At 35.4% G+C, this 14,288-nt stretch overlaps 1 protein-coding gene across 5 annotated transcripts in view; it reads left to right on the top strand.

Moving 5' to 3' along the window:
- NNT (nicotinamide nucleotide transhydrogenase) overlaps positions 1-4,777 on the top strand; it is a 107,531-nt gene extending 102,754 nt beyond the window's left edge. For all 5 annotated transcript variants that reach the window (XM_055245408.2, XM_055245409.2, XM_055245404.2 and 2 more), the window contains 2 exons: positions 1,896-2,011; positions 3,537-4,777. In XM_055245408.2, coding sequence (XP_055101383.1) covers positions 1,896-2,011; positions 3,537-3,686 — 266 coding nt within the window. In that variant the 3' untranslated portion in view covers positions 3,687-4,777. The remainder of the gene's footprint in view (positions 1-1,895; positions 2,012-3,536) is intronic.
- The last annotated feature ends 9,511 nt before the right edge of the window (positions 4,778-14,288 follow it).

The following is a 14,288-nucleotide window of genomic DNA, read 5'->3' as shown; positions in this document are numbered from 1 at the left end:
CTGTCATAGGGTAGATGTTGAATGGTAATGACATTTGGCCCAAGCCTATGCTTGTTAAAATTAAACCACTTCCCTCTGGCAAATATCCACTGTAAACTTAAAAAATGCTGTTTATTAGAAAAAGTATTGAAATTGTGTGTATGTCTAGATTCACATGGCATTTTTTTGGCAACAGTCTAAGGTAGTTTATATTGCAGTTCTTAAAGAGAAAACTTAGGCCATTTTAATTTTATGTCCCTTTTCAGATTCCACTGTTGTTAAATTATGTGTGACACCAGCCAGTTCCAGGAATTATGGACATGGCTTTAATGCAGATTTTGAGACCATTGTCTATTAGACATCAGATTGCATCTCAAGGGGTCATCTTATTTTATTTTTATGTATTTTTTTAACTTTTATTGTAGATTCAGGGGTACATGTGCAGGTTTGTTACCTGGTTATATTGTGGGATGCTGAGGGTTGGAGGTAGTGAGTGTAATACCCCACAGTTTTTCAACCCTTGCCCATGTCCCTCCCTCCCCATTCTGGTAGTCTTCAGGTTCTATTGTTGCCATATTTATGTCCCTGAGTGCCCAGTGTTTAGCTCCCACATATAAGTGAGAATGTGCAGTATTTGGTTTTCTTTTCATGTGTTAATTTGCTTAGGATAATGGCCTCCAGCTGTTTCCATGTTGCTGGAAAGGACATGATTTCCATCTTTTTTATGGCTGTGTAGTATTCCATGGCACATATGTACCACATTTTTTTTTATCCAGTGCACCGTTGATGGACACCTAGGTTGATTCCATGTCTCTGCTATTGTGAATAGTGCTGTGATGAACATGCTAGTGAATGTGTCTTTTGGTAGAAAGATTTGTTTTCTTTTGGATATATATGCAGTAGTGGGATTGCTGGGTCAAGTAGGAGTTCTAAGTTCTTTGAGAAATCTCCAAATTGCTTTCCACACTGGCTGAACTAATTTATATTTCCACAAACAGCATGTAAATGTTCCATTTTCTCCACAGCCTTGCCAGCGTCTGTTATTTTTTTGACTTTTTACTAATAGCCGTTCTGACTGGTGTGAGAGAGTAATTTCATTGTAGTTTTGCTTTGCGTTTCTCTTACGTTTAGTGATGTTGAACATTTCTTCATGTTTGTTGACCACTTGTATGTGTTATTTTGAGAAATGTCTGTTCATGTCTTTTGCCCATTTTTTTAAATGTTTTTTCAAATTTTTTAAAAATTTATTTTATTTTATTTTATTTGCTTGTTGAGTTGTTTAAGTTCCTCATAGATTCCGGATATTAGACCTCTGTCCAATGCATGCATAATTTGTGAATATTTTCTCTCATTCTGTAGCTTGTCTGTTTACTCTCTTGTTAGTTTCTTTTGCTAGGCAGAAGCTCTTTAATTAGGTCGCACTTGTCAATTATTGCATTGTTGCATTTGCTTCTGAGGACTTCGTCATAAATTTTTCCCAAGACTGATGTCCAGAATGGCATTTCCTAGGTTTTCTTCTTGGATTCTTATAGTTTGAGGTTTAAGTGGTCATTTTAAAGGTTGAAAGTGGAATGCAAATTTCATAAAATCGTGTGACCCTATAGCAAGATCATTTTGAGATCATAAAAGTTATAAAGTCAGATTCAGTAGATTTATTGAGAGTGGGGAAGCATAATAATGCAGGCTGTAGTCAAGATAGTCAAGTTCAAATGCAAGACCTACTGCTTTTTAGCTGTGTGACATTGGCCGAGTTGCTTAACCTCTCTGATAAAGTTCTTTGTAAAGTGCTTGGCACAAGTGCAAATCCTAAATTTTGTTATTGTTATTATAAAGTAAAGATCACTATAATTTGTCTGGAAATATGTAAAAGTGACTATTTGAGTTTTATATTCTTTCTTTTTTGTTTTATTATATAGATACTGATTTGGTCCTTGTAATTGGAGCTAATGACACAGTTAATTCAGCAGCTCAAGAAGATCCCAACTCTATCATTGCAGGCATGCCAGTCCTTGAGGTCTGGAAATCAAAGCAGGTAAAGTTTCAGACTTGTATTTCATTCTGATAATCAAAGGTCACTTAAAATATACACACAGAACTTTCTTTGATCATTTGATAAGAAATGATGATGCCTTCTAGGAGGCCAGGAGTAAGAGTATGTTTAGGGCCCAGTTTCCTATATCCAGCTTCTGTCTGTTCTCCGGCCATCAGAGAACCTGAGTGAATGCCCTAATCACAAGTAGAACCAGATGAGATTATGTGGGTGGATTAACAAAATCTGTAACCACAGCTGAAAAAAGAGCTGTGAGCTTTTGTAATGAGTCTGGCTAAATTCCAGATCAAGTCCTGTGAAGCAGATGGCTTCCCTCTGGGACAGTGAGTAAGTATCAATCGCCTTCATATGCCAAGATGAGCATATTTTTTTCACTTAACTTTTTGAAAGGGAATTTATAAGTTGTTATAGAGTGTCTAGCAGAAAGGTGATTTAGAAATCCAAACAATAATGTGGCATAATGAAGCAAGCTTCGCTCATGCATATTACTCCTGAAAAAGCTAATTGCTAGATTTTAGATATCTCAAAGGCTTGTAAATTTTCCTCTGCCTCAGCAGCAGGCACATTTTACCACTACTGAGTCACCTCTGCATTTAAAAAATCATAACATAATGTACATTTCCATTTAATTTTGTTTCTTTTTATTGTAAATATGGGAGTTTAAAACTTAGTATTTGTGATGAGTGAGTAGACATAAAATATATTTGTTTATGTGTGTATGAAAAATTGTATCAGTAGTCAATATTTGAGAATTTGCAGAGTGCGTTACTATACTAATGCTATAAGAAGAAGAATACATTTGCACTGCCTCTATTTTTTAATAGATTACATGTCCTAGTAGACCATAGAAAGGCTTTTCATTTCATTAAGAAATGACTTGATATTCAGCAGGACAGCAACATCCATAACACATCATTGTAAATGTCTATAGCATATCAATATTGTAAATTGACTTACCTCTTCTTGATTTACAGGAACATTCTGTTAGTTATAGCTCTGTTATTGTGAGAAGCTTGATTGCTCTTTGGGCTTTTATTCTAGAACTTTCTGATATACTTTAAAGTCATAGAAAAGAATAACATTGTTTTCCCACTCAACCTCATCTATTTTAGAATTTGTAGTGGAAACTTATGCACTAAACTTGTTTTCTTTAGCACATTCATAGAAAGATGCTTATTTTACTGACTAGAAAATGGTATACATGGTCTTTATATATAGAGAAGAAGCACTAAGAAGAAAATAATTGTAATCTTATCACTCAGAGATAAATTATTAACATGACTTTTTCTCTAATGGATATAACAATAATGGCACACCTAAGTATTAAAGTTAATACAATGTAAACATGCATTAAAAATATTTCTTGTGTCTTTTTAAAGTCCCTGAACTAAAGAATTAGTAGTGGTACATGCCTTGTTCAAAGGTAGTGAAGAGCAATGTTTGTTTGCTTAACATGTCCTAGGTTGGTCTGTTAAATACACTCTCTCATTTAATCTCTGGTTCTCAGGTGATTGTTATGAAGAGGTCTTTGGGTGTTGGCTATGCTGCAGTGGACAATCCAATCTTCTACAAACCTAACACGGCCATGCTTCTAGGTGATGCCAAGAAAACATGTGATGCGCTCCAGGCGAAAGTTAGAGAATCCTATCAGAAGTAAATATTAAGGATCAAGCTGTTGGCTAATAAAGCCACCTCTGCAGTTGTGGGAACAGGCAAATAAAGTATCAGTATACATGGTGATGTACATCTGTAGCAAAGCTCTTGGAAGAAAATGAAGACTGAAGAAAGCAAAGCAAAAACTGTATAGAGAGATTTTTCAAAAGCAGTAATCCCTCAATTTTAAAAAAGGATTGAAAATTCTAAATGTCTTTCTGTGCACATTTTTTGTGTTAGAGATCAAAAGTATTTTATAAAAGGAGAAAGAACAGCCTCATTTTAGATGTAGTCCTGTTGGATTTTTTATGCCTCCTCAGTAACCAGAAATGTGTTAAGAAACTAAGTGTTTAGGATTTCAGGACTTACATTATACATGGCTCTGAAATATCTGACACAATGTAAACATTGCAGGCATCTGCATTTTATGTTTTTTTTTTCAACAAATGTGACTAATTTGAAACTTTTACGAACTTCTGAGCTGTCCCCTTGCAATTTAACCACAGTTTGAATTAACCATATCAAATCAGTTTTAATTTTTTAAATTGTACTTCAGAGTCTATATTTCAAGGGCATATTTTCTCACTACTATTTTAATACATTAAAGGACTAAATAATCTTTCAGAGATGCTGGAAACAAATCATTTGCTTTATATGTTTCATTAGAATACCAATGAAACATACAACTTGAAAATTAGTAATAGTATTTTTGAAGATCCCATTTCTAATTGGAGATCTCTTTAATTTCAATCAACTTATAATGTGTAGTACTGTATTAAGTGCACTTGAGTGGAATTCAACATTTGACTAATAAAATGAGTTCATCATGTTTGCAAGTGATGTAGCAATTATCTCTGGTAACAAAAGAGTAAAATCAAATATTTCTGCCTGTTACAAATATCAAGGAAGACCCGCTACTATGAAATAGATGACATTAATCTGTCTTCGCTGTTTATAATAGGGATGGATTTTTTTTGAAATCAGCCTGTGTTTTGAGGTCTTATGTAATTGATGACATTTGAGAGAAATGGTGGCTTTTTTTAGCTACCTCTTTGTTCATTTAAGCACCAGTAAAGATCATGTCTTTTTATAGAAGTCTAGATTTTCTTTGTGACTTTGCTATTGTGCTTAAAGCTCTAAATATAGGTGAATCTGTGATGAATACTCAGATTATTTGTCTCTCTATATAATTAGTTTGGTACTAAGTTTCTCAAAAAATTATTAACACCTGAAAGACAATCTCTAAACCAGAAAAAGAAGTAGTACAAATTTTGTTACTGTAATGCTCGTGTTTAGTGAGTTTAAAACACACAGTATCTTTTGGTTTTATAATCAGTTTCTATTTTGCTGTGCCTGAGGTTAAGATCTGTGTGTGTGTGTGTGTGTGTGTGTGTGTGTGTGTGTGTATGTGTGTGTGGTAAAGCCGAAAAGACTTTTTTTAAAGTTTTAAGTGATAAATGCAATTTGTTAATTGATCTTAGGTCACTAGTAAACTCAGGGCTGAATTATATCATGAATATTCTATTAGAAGAAAGTAAACACCATCTTATTCGTGCCCTTTTCCTTCTCTCAAAGTAGTGTAGCTATATCTAGAAAGAAGCAATTTTGATTTCTTGAAAAGGTAGTTCCTGTACTCAGTTTAAACTAAAAATAATCATACTTGGATTTATTAATTTATTTTTGTCACAGTAAAAATTCTAATTTATATATATTTTTATTTAGTATTATCTTATTCTTTGCTATTTGCCAATCCTTTGTCATCAATTGTGTTAAATGAATTGAAAATTGATGCCCTGTTCATTTTATTTTACTTTATTGGTTAAGATATTTAAAGGATTTTTGTATATATAATTTCTTAAATTAATATTCCAAAAGGTTAGTGGACTTAGATTATAAATTATGGCAAAAATCTAAAAACAACAAAAATGATTTTTATACATTCTATTTCATTATTCCTCTTTTTCCAATAAGTCATACAATTGGTAGATATGACTTATTTTATTTTTGTATTATTCACTATATCTTTATGATATTTAAGTATAAATAATTTAAAAAATTTATTGTACCTTATAGTCTGGCACCAAAAAGAAAAAAATTATCCGTAGGTAGTGAAATGCTAATGTTGATTTGTCTTTTAGGGCTTGTTAACTATCCTTTATTTTCTCATTTGTCTTAAATTAGGATTTTGTGTTTAAATTACTCATCTAAGCAAAAAATGTATATAAATCCCATTACTAGGTATATACTCAAAGGACTATAAATCATGCTGCTATAAAGACACATGCACATGTATATTTATTGCGGCACTATTCACAATAGCAAAGACTTGGAACCAACCCAAATGTCCATCAATGATAGACTAGATTAAGAAAATGTGCACATATACACCATGGAATACTATGCAGCCATAAAAAAGGATGAGTTCATGTCCTTTGTAGGGATATGGATGAAGCTGAAAACCATCATTCTCAGCAAACTATCGCAAGGACAGAAAACCAAACACTGCATGTTCTCACTCATAGGCGGGAATTGAACAATGAGAACACTTGGACACAAGGTGGGGAACACCACACACTGGGGCCTGTCGTGGGGTTGGGGGAGTGGGGAGGGACAGCACTGGGAGATATACCTAATGTAAATGACGAGTTAATGGGTGCAGCACACCAACATGGCACATGGATACATATGTAACAAACCTGCACGTTGTGCACATGTACCCTAGAACTTAAAGTATAATTAAAAAAAAAAAAAAGAAAACAGAAGCTATTTATAAAGAAGTTATTTGCTGAAATAAATGTGATCTTTCCCATAAAAAAATAAATAAATTTTGGGGTAAAAGAAACACAATATATTGTATTCTTGAAAAATTCTAAGAGAGTGGATGTGAAGTGTTCTCACCACAAAAGTGATAACTAATTGAGGTACTGCACGTATTAATTAGAAAGATTTTGTCATTCCATAATGTGTATATACTTCAAAATATCACGTTATACACAATAAATACATACATTAAAAAATAAGTAAACGTATAAGTTTTTACACGTTATATATGTGTTTATATTGCTACCCATGTATCTATCTGGACAGTTTTCTGGCATGTAGACTTTATCATTTTATATTCTCTTTTTTTCTAGGAATTAGAATAGAGATGACTAATAGAGACTAATAATCTCTTCGTGCAGTAGGCTTTTAACCGTTTACTGAGTCAGGAAATAGCAGTTAAATATTTGGTAATGAATTTGGAAAGTGAACCGTTGCCTTTCTGATTCTACCCAGGTCATGACCCTAACTTTTAGATTTTGCTATATTCTTGCATCCAGCATAAATATAAAATATATATCAGTAAACTTCAAGGTTTCTTACAATTTATCTGATCCCAAAGCTTTATTCTTTAGAAGTAGTAACTTGTGATTCATATGTTCATCTAACCTAGGGACAAATTTTTTAGTCCCCTAAGGCATAAGTCTTATGAATTAAAGCATTTTAGTACTGGAAAGCTCTTTTGTGTAACTAGGAAGAATAGTTCAAATATCTAATTTATCGTTCACCAGTTTTTGAGAACATTTGCCAACAAATATTATTCAGTGAGAATAGTAAACAACAACAACAAAAACTCAAAACCTTTCCCTCCAGTGGCAGCAACTTGCATAATCCAGGTGTTCTTTAGATTCTCAAAGGAAGGAAGAATTAGGTTAATTAACAAGGAGGAAAAAAATGTTTCTAAGTGAAACTTTTAAAGTGTTGTTTAGTAAAGTAGCAGAAATGGTCACATTTGGATTTTGAAGCACTCAGAGTTCTTAAACTTTTGTCTCTTAGAAGTTACATATTAGGTTGAGGAATTGAACTGTTTTCTTTATTATTTAAGTGATTAAAGGCATTTAGCATGGCATATGTTGTAATTCTGAATGAAAATCTTTTGGCTATTGGCAACAAAATGATGTATATGATGAGAACAGGAATTACAGCAACCAATATTTGAAACTCCTATATATGATGATTAAGATAGTGGTAGAAAAAAATAGTCCATGGAAGATAATTTATTTGGGGGAATAGTAGGGAATCCTAACAATGGTAGAGAAAGCCAAGAACTTTAAAAGTTGAAACCCTAAATAGTGGGGAGATATTACATCACTGTCATGTTGATTGTCAAAGCATGTGACTGCCTCATCATTCTACAGAAAATATTTGTACTTCATATTTTGCCAAAGATTACTGCCTTGAACTCTGCCTTCCAGTTCTTGCCAAAAGCATATTTATGAAGGTAACACTAGTGTAAAAATTGCCTAAAAGATATAGAGTCCAGTTTGTCCCTGGATATTTCATATTTTATCCATAGACAAAACCAGACTTTCAGAGAGCTGGACAGTTAGGCCACATTGTTTGGGTCACTGTGAAAAACAGACAAAGACATTGGAATGAAGAGAGTCAAAGTGATCTTGCTTGCCTAAGGTGACTGTGAATTCAGAGGGGAGTCCACATGGCAGCAATAGGATAGTGGGGAGAACAAGTGGTTGTCATGGACTTTGAGAAGAATTGAGGAAGGGGTGCGGATTTGGGGAAAGTAGGTGACACTTAGGATGATGGTGGCTAGTTCTTTCCCCAATGGAGACAAGTGAAAAGGAGGTGGGAGCTCAGAGCAAGGAAGTAGGGGATGCTTAAGTTTCCCCTATGTAAAGATGGAATATGAAGATCTAATAAACTTTTTATCACCCTCCTTCCTGTTGCACTTGGTAATATGAAAAATTCCCAAAGTATCAGTGAGATATGATGTAGGGAATAATAAAAACCTTTGGAAAAGGACCACTTAGAAATTGAAATAAGGCCACTTTTTTCTATTCTCTTACTTCATTTTTGGTTTACTATGGGAAAAGCAGAACTCAGGAATGTCTACAGTCAGGGATAGAATTAGATTCCACCAGTGAAGTTTTGCACTTCATATTTTGCCAGTGATTACCACCTTGTGTTATGCTTTTCAGTGCCTTTCTGGAACTGAGTTTTTAAAAGCCAGTGAGTTATTATCAGCTGGACTTGTCTTTTTTTTTTTTCCTCCCAGTTAGGGGGTGTACTTTTCACAAAAACAGTGATTAACGCTAATGGAGCAGGGTCCCGTGCCTGGTTAATTCTCTTTAGAGTTTGATTCTAGTCCCCAGTTATACACATGGAGGCAGCAGCATCAGTGGGTTAGAAGTGAAAGGTCATGTCTAAAACTCTTCAGAGAAAAGGGAGAATGTGACACTAAATAACCCCTTTGTGCTATGACAGGAGGGAGATAATTTCTTCCCCAGAGGGATGAAACAGAATTTCATCCCTTTGGGATGTTTTGTCACTAGTCTGAATTTAATGGAACACTGTGTTTCAGAAATCACTCCTTCTTGAAAGAGCTTTTTAAAGCTTTATTGACTCATGGAAAATTCTGTGTCCTTAAATTATCGGTAACTCTCTGGTTTTGTCCCATTGGGATATATATGGGCATGGAAGCTTACACATAGTTGAGGTCCATATCCTTGTGTCTGATTGGGAGTAACTGCCCCATGAGCACTGGGTATAGTTATAGTAACTAGGAAATGTGTTTTTTTAAGGATTAGAATTACTATTGTAAATGAGACCAATAGAACATTCAAAGACTATAACACAAAAATCATATGGGTATACTATATGTGTAAGGATTTCAGAATAGCTGTCCTGCCTGTGGTCCTCGTTGTAATGCGTCTTTCCCAGAATACTGTTTTGTGCATGCTGCTCCAAAGGGTGGATTTTAGTGATGAACTCAGGATGAATATTTAGATGGTGGCATCGTTATGAAAGGCGTTACTGTTTTCTACCAAATGAATCACTTTTGGTTATGCTTACATTTCTGGAGTGTATCACCTCTTGATAAATTAAGCACAAGGGCATTTATATATATAAATATATATAAACACACATATATGAAATAAATATTGTGTGTATATATTATGTAAATAAATATATATATATAACCATTCAGGGTGGAGGAAGGGGAATGTATACTATATATGTTTCTCATTGACTTCTGTTCAGGACTCATCTGGAATTTTATTCTGGCTTAATTTTTTTTTCTTTTTTTAAGGTTATAGATAGAAAGTCCTTGTTCCTTTATTTAAAGTGTTCAATGGGTGGATAATAGTAATAGAATCTACTGGTTAATGAGTACCCATTTTGTGCTAGGCAACATTCTATTAACAACCTATGGGTTTCAGTGCATCCTACAATAGAAAATGGCAGAGTTGGATTTAAACTGAAATCTGGCTTATGTTGAGGTCCACTTAACCATTCAGATGACTTCCGTTAAAAATAAAGGAAAGCATGCAAGTCATAAAAGGGAAAAAAAGCAGTTAAATTTCATCAAGAAGATGCCCTTTATTTATAAAATGAGAGGAAGAGATGTTTCCAATTTCACAGAGAAAATAAGAGCATAATTATATGCCATTTTTACATAGAATTATGAAAGTTGCTATTTATGTAGTCATAATTTGCATTTCCACCCATTCTCTCTGTAAGCAGCAATTGCCATTTTTTTCTCATAAATAAAAGCCCGTATCCTGAGAATGTATCTTCCTTAGGAGCAGAAAAGAGGCGGCTTTGAAGCAGATTCTCCACCTTTCTGGGTTTTGCTTTCCAGGACAGTACCGGCTCCACCTCCTCGCTTGCTTTGACTTCTTGCACATTCTTACCTCACAGCTGGTCAGACAAAAGCTTTTTGCTGAGGATTTTCATTTCTCAAAGCCCACAAACTCGATGTGCCAAAATATGACTTTGTTTTCCTATAACTGAAGTGAATTCCTCTCTTGAGCCTCTATATTCTCTGTTGATGTAAATCTGACCTTAATTCAGCATGTTTCCTTCTCCTTCTCCTACTGCTGGGGACACATCTTCATTCAAAGGCAAAGTGGGTGGGGACCAAGGTAAATGACATAACGTCACAGTTTGGTGGAGTGAGTTGTGTCCTGGTCTTCATCCATCCTGTCTGGCATCCCTTAGATACATATTGTCATAGCTGGTCTTGATTACTGTTATCTTTGTACACTGACATCCTCTAATTCTTCTTTGGTCTAAATGAAATAGAAGTTACAAGATGTTTAATGCAGCGTAGAATGGGAAGGAAGAAATGCATGAGGTAGAGGGTATGGTAATCTCAACAGATTCTGGCAAATTTCTCCTATGACTACAACTTATATTTGGGGTGAAATTTTAAAAAACCTCTGTAGGAGAATAGAATATTAGTGCTATTTTCACAAGGAAAATAGTAGATATTCAAATAATTTATGATGGAATTGATCTAAGCAAAAAAAAAAAAAAAACGTTAAAGTGGTGCCATTTAATTCGTCTCCTGAGGCTAACTCAATTGCTTCAGAAATCTTTACTTTGAGAAATTTAGCGAGACAGTGAATTGTTTGGGGGAAGGAATAAAAAGTGCTGCCCTAGGAGGAATGAAAAGTGCGCTGTCATCTAATTCCTGTTAGTTTTTTTTCAGCAATGCTTTGGTATTAAATATATAGCCAAAAGTTGAAAGGAACCATTAATTCATAGTTGGAACACATCTCAAAACAAACACAGAAAGGTCAAAACACAGCTCTTTTGATAAGTATTCTTTTAGGAACACAAGTTAGCATTTGTAGCCCATCTACTTTTTTTCGTACGGATGTATTACTCAGGAAATCTTTTCAAAAAAGTGATTTCTATGTATGCTGTTAATTGTAATTTTTACTAGAGAAATTGGAGCGCAAAACATCACAACCTTCCTGTAATTAACCTGTGGCAGGTGGAAGTTCAAGAATTACATCTTCTGCCAATTAAGGATATTTTTCTTTAATTATAAGTACTTGGGCATTTCAGTAAATGTAATGGTTCATATTTTATGCATAAGGTTTTTGCTCCTGTGGAAAAATATTTTTTTCCCCATAGAAATGAACTTGAGCAAAATGGAACAAAGAAGACAGATGTGTAAAATTGCCATGATTTAATATTTTTATACCATTTTATAGTCTATAAAATTAGACTATACTACAGGGAGAGCATGGAACAATAGCATCATTGGTGTTTTTGATGGACTTGAGCCTGCAGGATGAGAGGGCTTGTTGAGGTGGGACACAGATTGAGAAAGGTGAAGTGGCTACTGCTATGCATGGAGACCTTTCATTTTCCATGAGATGGGAAGGAAAAGTCCCTGGAAAGAAGAGAGACCAAACAACCATTTGTGAGATGGGGGTGAAACCCAAACTGTGATAGTTCTTTTCAATTCAAAATAGTGGTAGGGGATATCAAAGGGGAGAAGAATCAGAGAGACAATGAGCATGAGATTTTTGGAAGGGATGTGGAGTAAGGAGTTGCAATTCAAACTAGAAGAAGCTATAAAAGGAACTAATGGTAGGAGTAAATGACATTTTCTAGATTATAAGGAGATGTGAGAAATTGCTTGTTTTGAAATGTTTTGAATTCTGTTCCTTCCACTGCTGACTTAGTTTGGTCTCCCATCTGTAAAATATATAATCATGTAGCAACGATGAGCCCTAACATTTGTTATGTGCCATGTGCCAGGTAACATACACACATGACATGGCACCTGCCTCAAGAAGCTTGCAGCATAGTATGGGATGCATATAAGACATTAAATTATAATTTGGTGCAAAAATCAAATGATTTACAAGTTATGGCGGTGGCTTATAGAGGAATGATTCTCACTGCCTGTGGTTAAGAGGTGAAATCTGAGTAGGGGGTTCTGGGGAGTTTCTGCAGAGGAAGGGTTCTAGAAGATACAGAAGAGAAGGAAGGAACAGGATTTTTTATTTTCCTCCTCCTCGTCCTCCTCTTCTTCCTCCTCTTCCTCCTTCTCTTCTTCCTCCTCTTCCTCCTTCTCTTCTTCCTCCTCTTCCTCCTTCTTCATCTTCATTTTTTTAGAGGTGAGGTCTCACTATATTTCTCAGGCTGGACTCAAACTTCTGGGCTCAAGTGATCCTCCCACTTCAGCCTCAAGCTGGGTAAGACTACAGGCATGCACCACTGTTCCCAGTTAGGAACAGGGATTTTTAAATGGAGGAGAAAGTATGTGGAAATTCACCAAATCAAGAAATTTCAAAGAAAATAGTTATCTTCAAATATGTAATATAATGTAGATTTTTAAATTAATTGTTTTAAATCAAATTCTTGTGCTAGAGAACTGTATCATTTTTCAGGTTATTGTGAGGGGGAGGCATGGCGCCATGACTCTTGGAATAGTCATTTTTTTTTAATTGACTTTCAAAAGTTTTTTGTCGATTTTGGCCTTGACCCATCTCCCTTTCCTTATGCAGTTCTCAAGCAAAACTAAAATAAAAACTAACACTCTCAGTATTTTTCAAAATCTATTTTTTACTCCTTTGTTAGAGCATAAATGAAGAAGGCGTTCTCTGTTCTTTTTGTTAGAGAGGGCTCAACTTACCAAGAAAATATTGAGTCAGTTGAAACCAGGCATCAGCAATTCAGTAGTACCAGTTTCTCTATTTTCTTCTGATGTCTAGTGTCTTGTTTGCCCTCTAGCTTGATCGCAGATTAGTCTGTTAGACAAGCAGCAGCCCTGTTTCTGACGGATGGTGGGTATGGTTATGGTAGTTTTGGAATATACTTCGCCAAGCTGGAAGTACGTTTCCCAGAATTTCCTTCCTCTTTGGTTTGAGGTTTGCTCCAGGAGTAGCCCCAAGAGAAATTGTATGAAATTTGGAAGACGAAGCGAAGCTGCTGCCATTTTGCTCTGAAGGTTTGTTCTGAGCACCAGGCATGACTGCTGCTCTGTGCACATTGTGCCTGATCTCTAGCCTCCCTTTTTGGCCAGGCGTGGCAGCGGGGACCACAGCTCATCTTGCCCCTGCAGGATCTCTTTTTCAGCTTCTCTACGTCCTGGGAAAAGCTCATGTACGGCCCCATGGTGAAGGGCACCAGTTTCTGCAGGACATGTGTGTCCCCGGATATGAGGGCAGTGAGAGACAGATGAGGGAGGGTTCTGGTTTTTCCTCGCTCTCTTGACTTTGTGTCCGTTGGCAGCCCTGCTCATACCTATCGTCACCTCTGGCCCACCACCAGAAACAGAGCCAAGAGAATTTCAGAGGCTTATTCACCAGCATCCACAATTGTGGGAAGTCTAATTCCTAGTAAAATCTCTTCTTTTCCATCACACATAATGGTTCTGCTTCTCTGATTGAACCTTAACTGGTACAGTTCCCCTATAACACATCATGAATGCAAGTGGGGCTTATTTGTGGTTATTAATAGTGACGAGCAATTGGATGGCATAAATCATTAAAATTACAGGTGATTAAAACATGTTATTTAGTAATTTCAACCACTTCTTCTAACAAATATAAAAATTAGATGACTCATATTTCACTGCCTTTTATGAATTGATTGATGAATACAGTTAATGGTTCTCCCATGTAAATCATTGCTTTTTCCATAGGGGACAATTTCATACCGAGGGAACTTCCAACACTGGTAACATCTGTCTTGTGTCAGAGAGTGGAGATATGTGTGGAGAATGTTTACAAATGTGAGAAAAGGAGGAGGCTAAATATTTTTAGTGACACTTTTGGTGATAGTATGTGTACACATATATCAT

Source organism: Symphalangus syndactylus, chromosome 16 (genome assembly GCF_028878055.3).
Source record: "Symphalangus syndactylus isolate Jambi chromosome 16, NHGRI_mSymSyn1-v2.1_pri, whole genome shotgun sequence".
NCBI classification, from domain to species: domain Eukaryota; kingdom Metazoa; phylum Chordata; class Mammalia; order Primates; family Hylobatidae; genus Symphalangus; species Symphalangus syndactylus.
Note: the sequence above shows the minus strand (reverse complement) of the source record. Positions and strands in the feature narration are given on the sequence as shown.